Below are 19,859 nucleotides of genomic sequence, written 5' to 3' on the forward strand. Positions count from 1 at the left end.
TTGGCAGTTCAGTGTAACTTTTGTCTACATATTTCTATTTTTAGTTTGTGATTATTTCATATTGGGCGAGGGTGTATCTCTGTTCTGTGTTTATGAAAAGGACATAGTTTTCAGTTGGCATTGACTGCAGGATCAATTGACTGTGCGGGATCTGGCTTGTTTAGTTTTACAATGTATGTGTTCTAGTGCTCACTGCAGTGTTTAAGATGCTGACTTTTCCTAGGTAAACTCTTATGCAATATGTAGATTGTTACTAAAAATCATATTTTTCATATAGATGGGGGGTGTCAAAAAATGATGTGCCCCGGGTGTCACATATGCTAGGTACATAAACAAAAACTCTTTCAATTGGAGACTGGTATAATCGAAGAGATGTTACAGTTGTGAAATTCTGCAGAATAATATCTTGGGGCTGATCAGATAAGTGGGATTTTTTCCTCTATCAAAAATTTTGCATATGTGAAGCACAGTTTTAGCTTAAATGTTATAATGCTCACTTTTAAATGAAGGTTTTGCCTGTGAGGTTACCGCTCAACCACCTTTACATCCACCTTTGTGGCGGTGGGAGGGCCCGTTATGAGGCTTTTTCCTTCTTTTGGAGCCAACCTTGAGCTTTACTGGCTTCTCATTTATTCTGCAGAATTTCACAACTGTAACATCTCTTCGATTATACCAGTCTCCAATTGAAAGAGTTTATGTTTATATACATTGGTTTTCAATATATCTGAGTTGGTTATATATATACAAATGCTAGGTACACCACTGTTTTCAAACCTGGCTGGCAAATATTTGTAAAATTCAAGCAATCCAACTTCACTGTATTTTGGCTTCAAATCTGAATTGCATTGGATCTCAATTATTTCCATTTGCATATAATCAGATACTGATTCTACATTTATTGAGAAAATTGAAGAAAACAAAGAGAACTTCTTTAGCACTCTCCAGACCGGTAGAGGTTAATCTTACAAGTGGGTGTAGATCTCATCATGACCAGCAGGTGGAGACTGAAACAAAACTGTGGAATAGTACATAAGAGATACCTATTCTTATCAGTCTTCTTTCAGTCTCCAGCAGGTGTGAGTGAGCTGTACCCATCTCCCTTGGTAGGGCTGTTGGAATTTGTTTAGGGTTTCTAGTCCCTGTTTTTGGCCGGATTGAGCTTGAGTGGGCCCTGTTTAGGGGTCCGTCCGACTTCGGGGGTGTCAAACCTGGTGGGTCTCGTGCTGGGTCCCCCCCCCCCCATTTTCTCCACCTCCCAACCTTTTTTATAGAGGAGCCTCAGCAGTAAGCCTTGCCCCCTAATTCAAATAAGGTATATTGCTTTGAGAGCCTGTGGAGTCTGTTCTGTAAAAAAAAAAAAAAATCCTGAGGTAGTGCCGGTCTGAAGGGTTGCTTTCCCTTTAACTATGCTGTAAATTACTGTATTTTTTGACTAACTGGCACTTTTCTTCTAGCTAGGTCGCGTATGGAGCAACTGAGCACTTCTCAGGGGGAGAGGTGCACAATTTGGTCCAGACGCAAGGCACTCGCGGCCGGCCTGAAAACAGCTGTTCCAAAGTTTTAAAATCAACAAATCTTGTTTCAAACTCAGTTCTAAGGCTTAAAATTTTTTCTGTGCATTTTTGATGCAATGCAATTTCACCTAAACTTGATTTCTTTATATTACATGTCGGAAAGTGTGTTAAATCTTCATTTTTCAACTACTTTTCCCAAAGAACTAGCTTACATTGGAATTATTTAACTTGATCACACGTGTTCGTAGTAATCCGATCTTTTCTTTGCAGTTTTAAATTTAGTTTAAAGCAATTTTTTATTGAACAAACAAATGGAATAGCAATAGAATCAACAATAAGCAAATAAATTGTTCAATAATTTCACAATACCATTTCCTACCATAATTCTCCCCCCCCCCACCAAGGACCTGATGTTGATGATTAATCTCTAATTATAAAGAAATTGCAAGATCGATGAAACTTGTACAGAAAACCCAAGAATTTGAGTTTCTATGATCTTCCTATGGATAACATCCAAAACTCACTAGACCAGTCCCTTTCCCCCCCTTCCTCCTCCCTGTAGTAGTGTAAACCAATGGTATGTTTAATGATAAGAATCAATCAGATCACAGAGGATCCAAGATGGCGATCTGAGAGCAGGACGCACTGAGCTGCGTGTCCCAGGATCGCGTTTGAAAAATTTTCTAGCGGTATTCACTTACTTACCGCAATGCCGAAGAGACGGGGCCGGAGTGCCGCTTCTGCCTCGCGGCGTCCTGGAGCCCCGGGTCTCGGGAATATACATGATTTATTGCGGCGCATGCAGGAGGTCACAGCGACGTCGGAAGGCGGCCCGCAGAGAACACAGGGAGGCGAACCCGTTGTGAATACTCCTGGGCCCGACACCACCCTGAGCCCCGACGTTAGGGCACCGCCCCCGCAGCCCCAGATGACCAGCTCTCCCAGGGGCGGGGAAACCCCGGATACACTGGTTTCTCCTCTCCAGAGGCAAGGAAAGAATCGTTGGAGAGTTTGGAGGTTGGGGCCCACCTTTCCAGGGCCCCCATGGAGATATCTGGAGGAATACCATCTCAAAATGAGGGGGAAGGGCTGAAGACACCCCTCGAAGGACTTCAGGACGGTGAGCACTATATATTTACACAAATTCCAATTGAACTGATTAAACCTGCAGAAGTGACTTTAGATTCTATTTGGGACTTAATGGCTGGTCTTGTTAAAAATATTACTCCTACATTTCAACAAATTCAAGGGAAAATTAAGGAACATGATAAGGAACTGAAGAACTTAAGAGAAGAAACGAATACTTCTAACTCATCTATTCAAAAAATAGAAAAAGAAATTGTATCATTGAAACAAATTCAAGAGACCCTAGTTAAAGACAATACTAACATAAGGAAGAAGACTGAAATGCTTGAGAACAATTTACGTAGTAATAATTTAAGGTTAATTAATTTTCCAAGACTTGAGTTAGTAACACCTAGAGATATGCTTAAGAGATATCTAGTGGAGAATTTAGAGATACCCGAAGATTCATTACCACCTTTTTCAAGGGTTTATTATTTGCCTGATAAAGAACAAAATCAACAATTAAAAGTAAAATCTTCAGATCAAGAACCCTTAAACATTTCACAGATCTTAGAAACATCTGAGAAGGATTTGGCATCACCAGCCACTATGATTATTACTTTAGCTTTGCCGATTGATAAAACATGGTTGTTAAAACTTTTCTTTAAAAATAGACAAAAAAGCTTTCTTGGTTATAAAATACAAATGTTCCCAGATTTGGCACGGGAGACGCAAAGGCGCCGCCGTGAATTTCTTCTTTTGAAACCTGGGGTTTTATCTTTGGGGGCAACTTTTTATTTGAGACACCCTTGTAAATGTATTGTGTATCACCGTACTCTTAAATATGTGTTTTTTGAACCATCACAACTGACAAATTTTGTGGCTATGTCTCGCCTGAAGGTTAACAATCTCTGAGCCCTATAATTTGGATATTGTGATCCTATCTCATTGCTATAGCTCTCAGTTTCTTAATATTATTATTGTCCTTTTTTTTTTTTATAATTTCGCCAATTTTCTTTAATTCTTGGATCTTAATTTGTGGACTTGAGCATAAATAGTATATTTCTTAACTTAGGAATTATATTACTATTGTATTTGATATCTATTCTATTCTTGCTTTCTGTACAACTGTAATACTTGAAATTTAAGTTGAAAATAATTAAAAAAAAAAAAAAAAAGAATCAATCAAGAAAATAGGAAGAAAAACGAATCGCTGACAATACAAATATACTGCTGCAGAAAAGAAAAAAACAATCATCATGCAGTACAAGTAAAAGGTCAGTCATCCGAAGCCCATCTAGTTGGAGAAGCCCCAACAAGACCATAACAAAAACGAGGAAATCGGCCCTGGACTCTTATGGGCTCTGAGAAACATTACAGTGGAGCTCTCTTCACCTCCCCCCCCCAGGGTTAATTTTAAAAACCACATATTCATAAAACAATGCTTATAAAAGTAGCCTTATATATATATATATATATATATATATATATATATATATATATATATATATATATATATATATATATATATATATATATATATATATATATATTTTTTTTTTTATTCTTTATTTATCATTTTAAAAATTTTAACAAAATCAAAACATTTTGTACAGAAAGATTGTCAGATCGAACACAAAATAATAAGTAAATCATTAACATAATATGGACAAAATTCTAATCGGACAATCTCCAGTCCTCAATAATTATATGATCCAAGATATATATAAGAGTGAACTTTTAAGGAAATCAATTTTAAATTTTATATTAAAAAAAAAAAAAATAGTATCCTGTGTCTGACTTGAGGAATTATTCTAATACCAAGTCCAATTAGTTGTTATTACAGTTACATAGTTGTTATTGTGGTAGTTGTTGTTATACCCTCTTTTTCCAGACGTTTCAGTGTCAGAAAAGCAGTAAGTTGAGATGGCTCAAAAAACACATACTTATTATCTCGATATCTTACTATGCATTTACATGGGAAACGTAAAAAGAAAATGCCACCCAGCTGTGTAACTCCTGCTTTCAACAAAAGAAACTGACGTCTACGATTCTGAGTTTCTCTACTAACATCTGGAAACATTTGAATTTTCAAACCCAGAAACTCCTTACTCTTGTTCCTAAAGAACATTTTCAAAATCCAATCTTTATCCGGCAACAAAGCCACAGATAGTATAAGAGTTGCTGGTTTAACCAAATCTTTATCTGATGTTTCCAAAATTGCTGTCAAATTTTGTTGAAGGTCTTGTATTTCCTGTCTCTTATCCTCCGAATGTTGACCCCTTACGTTCATAGGCAAATAATATAATCGAGTGAGAGGCGGCAATGATTCCTCAGGAATATTAAATATCTCCATGAAGTACCTTTTTATCATCTCTCTCGGGTTTACAGATAGGATTTTAGGAAAATTCAACAGTCGTAGGTTATTAGTCCGATAGTTATTTTCCATAATTTCCAATTTTTTTCTAATACTTTGATTATCATTTATTATTGTAGATTGAACTTGTTTAATCATTTTCACTTCATTTTCGATACCTCCCAATTTTTCTTTGACATTGGAAATTTCCTGTTTATTTTCCTCTATTGTCTGTTTTTGAATTTTTATATTCTTTTCACCTTCTTTAATTTGTTTAGTTAGTGAGTCTCCCAGTTTGGAAACTAAGTCCCAAATTGAATCAAGAGTCACTTCAGCTGGTTTTTCATATTTAAAGAAAGTCTCATGTAAAGTTGGGGAAGACTCACCTTAGCTGCTCTGTTGGTCTGGATTTTCTCCTCCTTCTGCTCTATCCGCTGGAACCATCTCTGGGCTTAACAAAGCCATAGAGACTTCACCTTGCTGGCTCCCTGATGTTACAGCCTCATGATCAGTGTTCCCGCTAAGCTGCGCTGGCGTGCGCTGGCGCACAAAATATTACATCGCAGCGCACAAGTTTCTCGTCACAGCGCACACACGTGCTTGCAGGCAGGCTCAGCTGGCCCCAGCGAGCTGGCAGTCCATGTAACGCGTCGCAAAGGTAAGGGGAGGCTGGGGGAGGAATCGGACGTCGGGGTGGGGGTGCGAGCAGGGAGGGGGGCGATCGGAAGAGGCGTACGGCAGATGGCAGGGCGGCGAGAGGAGAGTCGGGTGGGGGGGGGGGAGTAACACCGGAAGAGAGCGGCAAATCCGGGCAAGGCAAGACTTGCAGAGGCGTACCTAGGGGGTGCGGGGGGTCGATCCCGACGGTCCGCTCAGCTCGCCAACAAGGAGAGGCAGCCGGACTCGCGTACGCTCCGACCGCCTCTTCTTGCAAGAAGCCGGGTCTTATTCAATCAGGAGCTGCTTTGACATGCAGCTCCTGATTGGATAAGGCCCGACTTCGTGCAGGAAGAGGCGGTCAGAGCAGACGCGAGTGATTTCCTGCACTAGGCACCACATGAAGTCACCCACCGTACCACTCGATTCGGGTAAGCGCAGGTATCGGTGGGTGGCTTATTTGCGGGGGTGCCTTATTTTATATTTTTGTCTAAAAAGGGGGGGCTGTCTTATTTGATGGCCCTGCCTTATCATCGGGGAAACACGGTACTACTACTAGTAAATTAGTAATGCGCTACAAAACTGAGGCCGCACGAGCGCCATTGTTTATCTATACATGCATGAAGCAAGTTCTTTTCAAGTTTCGATCGTTTGAAGCGTGTGCATAAACTTTCTTTTGCGATCTTCCATAGATTCAGTCAAATAATTTTTAAATCCATTCGAAAATGTCGAAGCGTAAAGAGAATGAAGAGTTTGGTAGCAGCACAAAGAAAAAGCGCAGCCAATTTAAGAAGGAATGGCTGACCGAGTTTTTGGTTGACACCACGTTGCCGCACGCGAGTGACGGAAAACAGTGGCGATGAAAGAAATATTCGAATATAGCGACACGGACAACGCATTAATTTGCTCCCTATGCCGAAAAGCAGGTGTTAACGGAGAATGGAGCACAGGGAAGACTTGGTCTGAGTGGAAAATTGATTATTTAAAGCGTCATCTGAATCATAATTCTCATTTAGAAGCGGTTCAAAAGCTTCACAATCAAAGCCGAGGTTTTCTAATGAATTTCTTGAAAGAAACTCCCGATAGTCGGAACAACAGAATCGAATACGCACAGAGATATAAATCAAGTCCAGAGGGAGTTAACATTTTAATTGATAATATATTGCTAGCGGTAAAGTTGAATTCGTCCATGCTATCCGTCCAGGAAATTCACAATCACATGGCTAAATACGTAAAAATACCTGATAGCTGGAGAAGCAAAAACTATGCTTTCGAGTTCCTTGACTGCATAAATGCCATTGTTAAACGGGAAACATTTACAGAAATCCGGAGGTCTCCTTTTCATACCCTAATAATTGATGAAAGTACTGATATTTCTGTTTCGAAAATGCTCATAATATACATTAAATTTAGAAGAAGTGGCAGCAACATTCATGAGACAGTTTTTGCTGGCATCAAACATCTAACTGCTTGTGACAGCACAGCTATAGTTGATGCTATAAAGCAGTTTTATAGTGAGAACGATTTAGATTTCAGTCGTATGGTCATGTTCACGTCCGATGGAGCATCAGTCATGCTTGGGAAGCATAATGGTGTAGCTGCAAAGTTACGTCAATCAGTTCCTCATCTTCTAGAGCAACACTGTGTAGCTCACCGCGAAGATCTAGGCATAGACGATGCATGGAAAACGATCCCATTCATGAAAGAGATCGAAACTCTAATACGCACCGTGTATACGATTTTCAGTAGATCGAGCGTACGAAAAGCCAAACTGGAGGATATTGCTAATGCTGCAGACTCAGATGTCATTTCATTTAAAGCTATACATGATGTTAGGTGGCTGTCTCGGCACTTTGCTGTAAGTGCAGTGGTTAGAAATTATGACATCCTGTTAGAATATTGTCAAGAACAGGTAGAAGAAGACAATGATCCCGTGCACAAATACTGCCTTACTAAATTGAGTAATCTGGAATTTAAAGTTGCGCTATTTATTCTCTGCGATGTTCTTGAGGAGCTTGGATCACTGTGTAAGCTTCTTCAGAAGAGTTGTTTGGCACCTTTGGATGCATTCCAGTTCACTAAAGCCAAATTAAGGAAACTCAGATCTCAATATCTGGGAGAAAAACCACATTTCAATGAAAATGTTGAAACTCTCATTTCATCTTGTAATTCTGTAATTAAAACAGATCATATTCTTACATTTATTACACAAACTTGTGATCATATGGACAAAAGATTTCCTGACAATGAATTAGAGGACTGGCGTGTTTTCGACAAAGACTGTATCTCAAATCCGTCCAACTTAGAGGAATTTACATTTGGAAACGAACAATTTTCACGATTATCTAACCGTTATTTTCTGTTAATGAACAAAGATGATGAACATTGTTTCAAAAGGCAGCTTATTTCAGAATATTCGGAGTTCAAATATATTATTGCTGAAAAAGTAAAAGCGGGAGCTATACAAACGCTTCAGGAAATGTACAATTTTGCTCAGCAGCATAAACAGTTCAGTGGACTAAATGCTCTATTAGACGTGTGTGGCACCTTTCAGGCTTCAAGTGCCGATTGTGAGAGAGGATTTAGCTTGATGAATGCTATAAAGACAAAGACTCGTAATAAGTTAAGAGTAGAACATTTGGAATGCCTAATTAGAATCAAACTTTATTTAGCCACAGGAAATAATGTAAACATAGACAGTGTTTACAATTTTTGGAAATCAGAAAAAGGCAGAAGAGAACAATCTTAATAAAGAATTTTGTACTTTCAAGAATTAATGCGTTGTTTTGTGTTCTTAAAAATATTATTTAACGTTATTTAATTTAGCGTGTAGGCCTAAAATTCCTTTGAATACCTCGTCCTCATGTATCAGCAACTTTGACAACATATTTATTTGGCTCATAACTTGCTGGCGCCCGATATTTTTAGCTCACAGTGAAAAAAGTTTGCTCACAACACCCGCCCGCTTAGAGGGAACACTGCGAGTCATGATCAGAGAGTGCTGCTACTTCTGGCTCACTCCTTTCACATGGGGAACTCGCACTCAGCGGTGGGGGAGGTGGACTTCTCTGGTCGGGGCTCAGCGTGGTATCCAGCCCAAGAACTTCCGATCCGGCGTCAGTCCACGTCGCAGAGTCCAGCGGGCGATTCCCCGAACCTACTGACTCCCTCTGAAGACGCTGAAGAAAATGTTCAATTGAAGTGAGAGGGGGGTGTTCAAGACGTCGCGAGGCTGCAGCGGCGCTCTTACCCCGTCTCTTCGGCATCGCGATTGACAAATAGTCTAATCGCTGTTGTAATATAACAATCGTACCCTCAGCGTCTCACCAGGCACTGGTACAAATCAAATCTTATATCCTGGATCTGGAGATCTCCTGTATTAGTTCATTATTCCAATAGGCAAATCAATAATCTCCAACTCCCTGGCTCCCCGTGGCTCCAAGGGGCTCCCAAGGGGCCTGGCGTGCCCCTTAGGGCACACCCCTTCGGCCACGCCCTGCGGCTGCAACCGCGGCGGCGTTCTGTTTTAAAATTGTTGGAGACGGACCCAGTGACGTCAAGGGTCCGTCTCTGAAGATGCCTGCGATGAACAAAGAAGCAGAACCGCTGCTGCAGGAAGCCAGGGAGAGAGGCACAATCCCCTCTGATGGATTCCTCCGATGCAGGAGATCTCCCTATATATATATCTATAAATGAATAATTCTTAATGAGATATATATATATAATGAGATATATATATAGATATCTATATCTATCTATATATATATATCTATATATATATATATATATATATATATATATATATGTATAGATAGATAGATATAGATATCTATATATATATCTCATTAATAGTAGTATATGCATAAGTGCTAATCCTATTCCCACTAACTGTACTCTTTACCTGTTTCCAGGAATGCTATGTACCAGTCACATAAATGTACTAAAGATGTTTGTACATTTATGTGACTGGTACATAGCATTCCTGGGAACAAGTAAAGAGACAGTTAGTGGGAATAGGATCAGCACTTATGCATATACTACTATTAATGATGTCTATAGCGCTACCAGACACATGCAGCGCTGCACAGAGTCACAAAGAAGAAGAAAACGTATAAGTTTTTAAGATGTGTGCACAAGTTGTTTTTCTCAGAGCATGTCTAACTTGACAAAACTACACTTGTATGGTATCGATGCATATAAGGGACACCAGTTTTGTAAAGGAATTTTTCCATACAGTTCTCCATACAAAATTGGTATACAGTACTTCATCTGCTGCACAGTTTTGTGTGGGTTTTTTTTTTTTTAATGTTTTTATAAAGTTATCCTAACTGTGCCCTGTTTTCCTGTGTTAGATCCTTTGAACCATCCACGCCTTAAGGCGACAGCTCTCGGTCTGTAGCAGTCCTCTGATCTGTCCATTTCACAACTGCATATTGCATAGAACTTTCCAACATACTGGTCTCATATTCACTCACCTAGTGCAAGAGTCTCCCTTAAAGTGCATTACAATTTCTTGTTCATACTTTGTTATAGGTTGATTTGTTGGAAGTGGAAAAAAGTCAGCTAAACGATCAGGGTGACCAACTTAGAATGGAAGTTGCACAGTTAAAGTTTATGATTCAAAGAATGACAAATGAAGGGGATGGTACAACCAGCACAGTTGTGTGCACATCAGAAGATGAAAGGTATGCCTTAGCCTAGCTCACAGTGTTTCATGCAGATAAAAAACCCAAAAAATGAATCGAACTGATATATTTGTCCTTTGTTACTAGAGATGCCTCAGTTTCCTCTTCTGATGTTTAGGAAGCATTTTCATGTGATTGTATGAAGGTGGTTTAGTGGCTAGAAGGCAGAAAGGTTGAAAGATTTAAGGAGGGGGAGGGGTTATCAACATGGGTTATTTTACCACAAGTCGAGCTATTTTAGCTTAGCTTTCCATTTTATACATTGAGACCATGTGCTGAAATAGCACAACTTGTGGTAAAAATATTTCATCTTATCAGTAGTCAATGTTGATAACTTCCCCTTCTAGTACGTCAGATACATTATTCTTAAACATTTGGGTAGTCAAGAATTCTTGTAGAGAGCCTCATTAGCATTTTTTGCTCTGCCTCCCATGTCTCTGAGCTGTCTTCTAATTCCCCAGTTATCTCTCTACAAGCGAGATGGTTGGAGCCTGTCTTTTCTGCTCATAACATAGTAAATGACAGCAGATAAAGAACTGAACGGTCCATCCAGTCTGCCCTGTAATTACATGCATTACAATTTAATAGTTATATTAAAATGCCTTTTTTCTTTGTTATTTCTGGGCCATAGACCTTAGAAGTCCACCCGGTACTGTCCTTAGGTTCCAGCTACTGGAATTGCCATTGAAGCTCACTCCAGCCTATCTAAACCATCCCCTTTGAGGGATTCAGACCATGAAAGTCTGCCTATTCATATTCTAATTAGAGATCCTCTGTGTTCATCCAACACTTTTTTGCATTCCATGTATGGACGATTGGCTAAGAGCCAAGTCCAAAGGCAGAATGGCTATGTAAAGAATTATTCATTTACTCCAGAGGCTGGGTTTGGTGGCCAATTTTCGGAAAAGCCACATGGAACCGACGCAGAGCTTGGAATATTTGGGAGTTTGATTCGACACAAGGGAGAATAAGGTGTTTCTTCCGGAAGCCCGCAGAGAGAAGCTTCTGCGTCAAATACGGGAGTTTTGGAGCAAGACAGTTCTGACGGCTTCGCATTACTTGCAGGTGCTGGAATCAATGGTGATGACCATAGATGTGTTCCCCTGGGCAAGGGCACAGAATGTGCTTCTCACCTGATGCTGCCTGCAGAGGGATGTGCTGCTGCAGCCAGTTTGGACAGTGGAAGCACGCTGCAGTTTAGCCTGGTGGTTGGAGCCACAGTCTCTAGCCAGAGGAGTTCCCCTTCGCATCTCCATATAGGTGATACTAATGACGGATGCCAGCCTGTACGGCTGGCGTGCACATTGTGAAGGGTGTCCGGTTCAGGGACTCTGGTCCCCTTATTAGAGGAGGTAGTCAATCACCAGTTGGAATGTCAGGCCATCCTCCTGGTGCTTCAGGCATTTGGAAGTGTGCTATAGAGAAAGCGGTATGATTTTTCTCAGACAATGCAATGGCAGTAGCCTATATTAATCGCCAGAGGGCACCAAGAGTGCTCCTCTTCACTTGGAAGACCATATGTTGTTTTGGTGGGCGGAGTCCCATCTTTTGGTGCTCTTGGTGTGCAAGTGGATTTCCTCAGCCAGAAGATTCTGAATCCTGGGGAGTAGTCACTGTCTCCAGGAAGCCTTCACCTGCATTGTGACTTGGTGGGGGCACCAGATTTTTTTTAATCTAATGGCATTGGTGGCCAACAAGAAGGCAGCCAGTTCTTCAGTCGAAGATATGAGCCAGGAAGCGAAGGTGTGGATGCCATGGTGCAATCTTGGCCAAAGGCAGGGCTTCTTTGCATCTTCCCTCTGGGGCTCATGACAGGCAGACTTATGCACAGGATCATGATGCACCGAGGACTGGTGATTTCTAGTAGCACCAGATTGGTTATGGAAATCTGGTCCATCTGCAACAGGCACTTCCATGTCATCTGAGACTGCTCACGCAGGGCCCCATTACCCTGGAGGATCCTTGAATTATGGCATAGCTCTTGAGCATGTGACTAGCACGTAAAGGCTATTCGGATGAGTGGTGTCCACCCTTCTAAGATGTAGAAAGAAAGTGACCCTAGCCGCTTATGCGAAGGCCTGGAAGTCTTTCCAAGCTTGGTGCGCTAAGAAGAGGATCGAACTCAGCCTCAAGAACAGTGGTGCTTGCCTTCTTCCTGCAGAATAGACTGGAAAATGGCCTAGCGGTTGGCTCATTGAAAGTCCATATTGCAGGGCTCTCATGCTTTGGACCTAAGGTTCATAAGAGCACCATAGCTGCACATACATATGTAACCAGGTTTTGAAGAGCATTTCTGCTGCATCAGGGGTGGCAAAAACTTCTACTCCCATTTGATTCCCAGAGGCGAACCAGTATCGACAAACACCAAAAATCCCCAGAATGGCAGCCCCAGAATGGGTATTTTTGGCATTTGTCAATACTGGTTCGCCTCTGGAAATCGAAGGGAGTAGAAGTTTCTGCTCCCCCTGATGCAGCAGAAATGCCAAACAAGGATTTCTTTGTCGAGTGAACAGGAGGGTTTTCCGGAAGCCCCAACTGTGGTCTGGCTGGCACTATAGTGACCCGGAGTCTGGAGGAGAGTTGGTACTCTGGAGTAAAGATCTTCCGGGACTGCAGGAAGCATTCCACCGGGACCAACAGCTAAGTTGAACTACTTGATTATCCAGTGTGGTGATTGAACCGTGACAATACTAGGCCTTAGGGAAGGACTTGAGGTTTCTTCCTATTCCTGGTAGAGGTATGGGACATAGGTATGGAGTCTGATTAATTCTCTACCTTCTATTTTAAAATTGAAACAAGATTGATGATTTGGTATCACTTATGGATTAAATCAGTGTGTGTTTATAGCTAAGTATTTTTTTAAGGATTTGACTGGAGTTTGTTGGTAGGACTTGACATTTTTTTTCAGTGTTTTAGGCACTGGTATAACAAATGATACAGCTAAGCAAGTTATGTCTCCATCTGCAAATAAGAAGACATAACCAATTTATTTGGACTGGTCTGGCAGAATTTAATAAAAGGAAATTAACAGATGCACAACTGAAAGAATTTCAGGAAGGATTAATAGTAAACGTATGTAGTTCAAATGAAAAATAACTGTACACTTCTCCCTCCGTATTTGCGGGAGATGTGGGAAGACCATGGCCGCAAATATGAAAAAACTGCAAATAACTTTTTATATGTTATTCACTGTTTTTTGTAACAGCCAGCGTTTTTGCAATTAAAACCGCAAATAATTAGAGCTGGGAGTGTGCCAGATACCAAGTATGTGAGCAGCTCTCTCTTCTCTCTCTCTCGATCTCGCTGGCTGGGCTTCGTGCAGGCTCTGCTTCCACTCCGTGTTGCAACGAGAGGGGGCGGGGTGGGGGCCTGCAAGAAGGACGCATCCTTTTTCAAAGCACTCGGCACTTGTGTTTCCTGCGCTGTCTTCTTCAGTTCTGTGCTGTGAGAGGCGAGAGTGGTTGGAGGAGGAGATGATGCGCTGTTTCTAGGTAGGAACTTTAATCATGATGTAATTTTGGGAGGCGGAGTCAACAGTCGAAAAATTGCGAATAAGCGAATCCGCAGATACGGAGGGAGAAGTGTATACATACCTGGTGTTCTTTTGAAACATTGAGCTGCTGCCTTGTAATATTAGAGTTATGTTCATTGTTTATAAGTCTAATGAGCCTACTGTTTCTTGTTTTTACAGCTTCAAGCTGAGGTCTCTTCGAGTTAATGCGGGACTGCTGCTGGCTACTATGGTACCTGAACTAGATTTACAGCAAGTGAATTATGATTCTGATGTCATTGATAAAATGATAGAACAAATCATAGATAAAAATGCATGAAATTAGTGCTTAATATTTTGGACCTGAACTATTTATAAAATGTTTGAACTTCCAACTTAATAGCATTCATCTTCAAAGTTTGGCTAAGCTCTGTTTTCTTTTTGTCTTTTTTTTTAAAATGTGATTAAAGGTTTGAGGGAAATTTAGGAGTTAATTGGACAGGCCTTATACGCTTACATATATTTTACCTCATTGTAATATCCAAATGTACAATAATGTAATTAGTATTGCTGAGTGTCTATGCATTTCTTCTTGAACAGTGCAAAATATAGACAGCAGATGTAAATTCTCAAAATTGACACAATTCAATCACTAAATTGAAATTAAAATAATTCCCCCTACCTTTGTTGTCTCCCTCCCTCCATGCTGTGTCTCAACTAGGTGCCTCCCTCTGGCGGGTGTCTTACTTTCTGGCCGGCTCTCGCTTGCCCGTTTATTGCAGCCACAGTGCAATGCGCGTTTTCATTGCTGCCCCCGGTGTTATCTTCCAGCCGGCTCCCTCCTCCTCACTGCTGCAGTGTGCAAAAAGTCACGGGCAGCGGCTCCTCACGCGTCCCGCACCTCATCCAGAAGCATTCCCTCTGATGTTGTGACCTCAGAGAGAAGGCTTCCTGTTCAGGCGCAGGATGCACATAGGAGCCACCGCGCTGTGGCAGTGAGGAGGAGGGAGCTGGCCAGAAGATAACATGGGGTGGCAATGAAAACGCGCATCGCACTGCGGGCTGCATAAAACGGCCAAGCGGGCCAGATTTGACCCATGGGCCTTGAGTTTGACACCTGTGGTTTAGAAAGAGAGGTTTCTAAGAGAAAAGGAATGCTCAGAGCACATGGCAGTGCAATCAGGCTGGCCTCTTCCATTTGTGTGTAATTTATCCTGCTGACTACCAAGGACCCTCTTACAGGAAAGCAGTTTATTTTTTATCAGGTGTAGAATGCAGTTTTCAAAACACTACCCTTTGAGGTAAGTTAAGATGGGAATATAAGTTATCCCAGGACAAGCAGGCAGGTATTCTCACTAATGGGTGACGTGATCCAACGGAGCCCCGATGCGGACGCCTCACAAGCAGTCTTGCTTGAAGAAACTCGAAGTTTCGAGTCGCCCGCACCGCGCATGTACGAGTGCCTTCCCTCCCAGCGCAGGGCGCATCTCCTCAGTTCTTACTTTTCCGCGGAGCCGAGAGGTCCTTCTTCGACTCTCTGCGTGAAGTTAGTTCACTTGCGCCTTCTTAAAGTCCGCGGGTTCTTTTACTCAGAGTCGTTGCTTTTCGTCGTGCTTTCTTGTTTTTTCGTAGCTCGTCGAGTTAGTGAGCTCCAAGCCTTGGTTACTGATCCACCCTTTACGGTGTTCCATCATGACAAGGTGGTTCTTCGCACTCATCCAAAATTCCTTCCTAAAGTTGTCTCGGAATTTCATCTCAATCAATCTATTGTTCTTCCAGTGTTTTTTCCAAAGCCTCATTCTCATCCTGGAGAATAAGCTCTGCATACTCTGGACTGTAAACGTGCTTTGGCTTTCTATCTGCAACGCACCAAACCTCACAGAACTGCTCCTCAACTTTTCATCTCCTTTGATCCAAATAAGTTGGGACGTCCTATCTCTAAGCGTACCATCTCGAACCAGATGGCGGCTTGTATCTCTTTCTGCTATGCCCAGGCTGGATTACCCCTTCCCAGTAAAGTCACAGCCCATAAGGTCAGAGCTATGGCAGCTTCTGTAGCTTTCTTCAGATCGACACCGATTGAGGAGACTTGTAAAGCTGCCACTTGGTCCTCGGTTCATACCTTCACTTCTCATTATTGTCTGGATGCTTTCTCCAGACGGGATGAACAGTTTGGCCAAACATTATTGCAAAATTTATTCTCCTAAGTTGCCAACTCTCCCACCATCCCATTGTGGTTAGCTTGGAGGTCACCCATTAGTGAGAATACCTGCTTGCTTGTCCTGGGATAAAGCAATGTTACTTACCGTAACAGTTGTTATCCAGGGACAGCAAGCAGCTATTCTCACGTCCCACCCACCTCCCCTGGTTTGGCTTCTCTGCTAGCTATCTGAACTGAGGAGACGCGCCCTGCGCTGGGAGGGAAGGCACTCGCGCATGCGCGGTGCAGGCGACTCGAAACTTCGAGTTTCTTCAAGCAAGACTGCTTGTGAGGCGTCCGCATCGGGGCTCCATTGGATCACGTCACCCATTAGTGAGAATAGCTGCCTGCTGTCCCTGGATAACAACTGTTACGGTAAGTAACATTGCTATATTGAACATGAAGACTATATTGACAAACCCTAATTAAATAATGCAGCTGTATATTTGGAAAGTGTAAAAAAATACAATACACTCCACTGAACTAGGATTTATTTCAGTTATTATACCTTCTGTTTTTTTGTAGTTTCATTAAGATGGCCTGATTTATGTAATTAGTCATAGCCCATACTTCCAATTAACAGGTATTTACAAACTGAAAAAGAGGAAACTGAATAATAACATTACATAAAACTCACTTCTATACCGCAAATACCGTTAAGTTCTATGCGGTACACAAAAGATAAAGAATACAAGTGAATTTCAACAACAAACTGCCTCTTTTACAAAGTCGTCGCATGGCAACTGCCCCGAAGCCCTTTAAATCTCTATGGGCTTCGGGGCCGTTAGCGCAGGGCAGCCGCTAGCGTGGCTTTGTAAAAGAGGCCCAGTATATCTAATTCCCAAAAGATTCAATAAAAAGATGTGTTTTTAAGGTACGACGAAACTGTTGGTAAGAATAGCAAGACGTAAAGTGATTCAAATCCTTCGCCCATAAAGCCGCTTGAAAAGATAGCATAAGCTGTTGGAATTTTTTGAATTTACAGCCCTTAGCAGATGGGAAAGAAAATGGCACGTGAGATTTCCTAGAATGTTTAGAATTGGTCATTTAAAATGCAACTGCACAATTATATAATGTTGACCAACATGAGGATTTCTGCTGATGGCATAATTTTTTGTTTTATATGTACATATCTGCTTTATACTTTTTAATTTAAAAGATGACAAAGAATGGGTTTTTTGAGGCTCATGGGTGGCGGGTCTTTATTGTTTGACATCAGTCCTGCTGCTGAAACAATCTGTCTATAGCATTCTGTTCTCAGAATTGTAGAAAGCTTGTCATTGTAAATAAATATTTGGGGGATAAATATTGCAGATGTTAGAAATTAAAATTTGGATAAAAACAATAAAGGGGTGGGCAAAGAAACATTTTGGGGTTTATATAAAAGTGTTTATCCATGCATTCTGCTGATGTATTACTATAAAACTTTGGATAAATTATTTAAGAAGAGCAGAATGATCTGAGCCATACGTGTTTAACTGAGAATATACCATGAGCAGTGTTAACATTTTCAGAACTGAGCCTGACATCAGTTTCCCTGAGCCCTCTAAGAGAGACTATGTCAGGGCTGACACGAAACACATGATCTATGACGGTATCTGGGGATATGCAATGTCATTTTGGACATTGGCTACTAAAACCTTTCAGATCCAGCCAGTAGGCTCAGTTGTGACACTTGCTACAATGGCTTCTTTCATGGAAGTTTTGTGTGGACTGTGCAAACAATTTTAAATAGTAATTTATATGTATTGCTATCAAAGTTAACACTGGCTGTATCAGAAAGACATTTTTTTTAAAGTCAATGTATTTTTATTGAATAATTTTCAAATATAACAAATATACAACCATAAGAATTAGGAATTGAAAGGTATACTCATACAATAGTTGGTACATAACTGATTCACAGATCAACAGATGAGTAGTAATTGGGGAAGATGTATATAAATATATATAATGCTGTCATTGTGTACTGGATGCATTTACAGAACAGAAGTGACTTGTGAATGAATGTAACAATGTACATAGGGGTTGTTGTTTTTTTTAAGAATCTTATTTTACAGAATTAAAAATTGGCATAAGCTTTACTTTTTATAGTTTGTGTTTTGTCAGTTTTATTTTCTATTTCCTAAGGTTACTTTGAATATCTGTTGGTATATCTGGCAATAATTGGGAGTCCCAGTCTTATTCTGATTTATATTTGATGGTATTAAAGCAGCTTCAGTAAAAATGCATGCAAGCATGATCTATTCCTTCAGTCAGTAAAGCTTGAACAATGTTAGAAGTGGAAAGTAGATTTTGAAAACTCTCAGGTACTCTGAATGTGTGGCGTTCTTAGACTGAAGATGTATCTGCCCTTCCACAAAATAGAAAGAAACATGTGGTCTAAAATTTAAGCTTTCCTTCCCGTGAGGCAAGCTTTGTCAAATCACTTCATGACAGTACATATGCAGGCACTCTGCAATGTTTATTCTGTAAAGATGCTCAGTGTTTTGTTTTCTCAGGTTTCCACACATCTCTGAATGCAAGCATTTCCCTGGGTCTCTTTCTCTCTCTCTCTGACAATAGATGCACTTCTCAAAGGGAACTACCCTCTTCTCTGATGTTTATTCTGCAAAGAAACTTAGTGCTTTTCATTTCTTTAGATCTCTGGTTTCACTGGGTCTCTTGAACTTTATCATGCTGCTGTCATATCTAAAAGTAGTTTTGTGAGGCCAACACATCTTAAAACAATAGGCTTTTACACTCAGCAGGAAATCAGGGTGGGTAGGCTCCTAAACCACAATTTAGCCCTATTCCTCCTTTCCCAGTGCTATAGTGAAACAAAGAATTAATATAGTAGGAGGAGGAGCTGGGCTGGGGAAAGTGCAGTCTCTAGCAAGAGGCAGGTAAATAAATTAGCTACAGCTGACTCTGAAAAGGGACTCACAAAACGGCACACACGTGAAGACTCCAGGGCTTCCCAAAGCAAGGGGAAGACTAACTCTGCAAGGGGCAGGACAGGACAAGAAAAGCCACAGCCACCAGGTTGCCAGACTATAGATTTCCCAGAACCTGTGGGGGTAAGAAGGGAGTTTTTCCCTAGGGGGAAAGCTAATGTTTATCCTGCCTATACCAGCAGTTCCCAAGAAGGGGGATGGGAGGTGAGAAGCCAAGCTGGGGAGTTCGTGGTAATGATTATGATTATTGAGAGCTTCTATATCGCTACTAATGACTGGGGAGTCAATTCAGAGTGGTCTACATGAGCTTCTGTAAAAGGTGTTATGATAAATTAGCTTCTGTAGAGATGTTACCATAAGTTGTGAGGTGTTACAATACATGGGCTATATACTGAAATACACAGAGCTCTGTGGTGGTGTTACAGAGTTATTAATATTGGCATGGTTATGCCAATAATTCATCATCTTACTTATATGCACATGCTTATACCAAATCAGTTGTCCTATGTATGTACACATGTAATACTAGGTTTATTATTGCAGCTAAATACACTATACATTATAAAGAACCTTGGTTTATGAGCATAATTCATTCCAGAAGCATGCTCGTAACCAAAATACTCGTATATCAAAGTGAGTTTCCCCATAGGAAATAATGGAAACTCGCTTTGATACGTTCCCTTCCCCCCACCCCGCTTGAACAGGCACCCCCGCCCAACCAACTTTAACTCTCGTGCCAGACGGGGGGTCTGGCACTGGCACGAGAACCGGCATCGCTCCCCCCTGCTCGAATCAGCACCCCCCCCCCCCCGTGAGAACAGGCACCCCCCGCCCGACCAACTTTACCTCCCTCCCCCCCCATTCGGCACCAGCACGCAGCCCAAAGGACGTGCCAGTGCCGCTTGAAGATCTTCCTGCCTCTTCCGGCTTTGAGCATACAACTGCGCATGCTCAAG

The 19,859-nt window shown here is 41.3% G+C and overlaps 1 protein-coding gene across 1 annotated transcript in view; it reads left to right on the forward strand.

Moving 5' to 3' along the window:
• Positions 1 to 14,448, forward strand: part of MORC3 (MORC family CW-type zinc finger 3) — a 140,211-nt gene extending 125,763 nt beyond the window's left edge. The window contains exons 16-17 of the mRNA XM_033949594.1: positions 10,126 to 10,277; positions 13,969 to 14,448. Coding sequence (XP_033805485.1) covers positions 10,126 to 10,277; positions 13,969 to 14,107 — 291 coding nt within the window. The 3' untranslated portion in view covers positions 14,108 to 14,448. The remainder of the gene's footprint in view (positions 1 to 10,125; positions 10,278 to 13,968) is intronic.
• The last annotated feature ends 5,411 nt before the right edge of the window (positions 14,449 to 19,859 follow it).

This window comes from Geotrypetes seraphini, chromosome 6 (genome assembly GCF_902459505.1).
Source record: "Geotrypetes seraphini chromosome 6, aGeoSer1.1, whole genome shotgun sequence".
Lineage (NCBI taxonomy): Eukaryota > Metazoa > Chordata > Amphibia > Gymnophiona > Dermophiidae > Geotrypetes > Geotrypetes seraphini.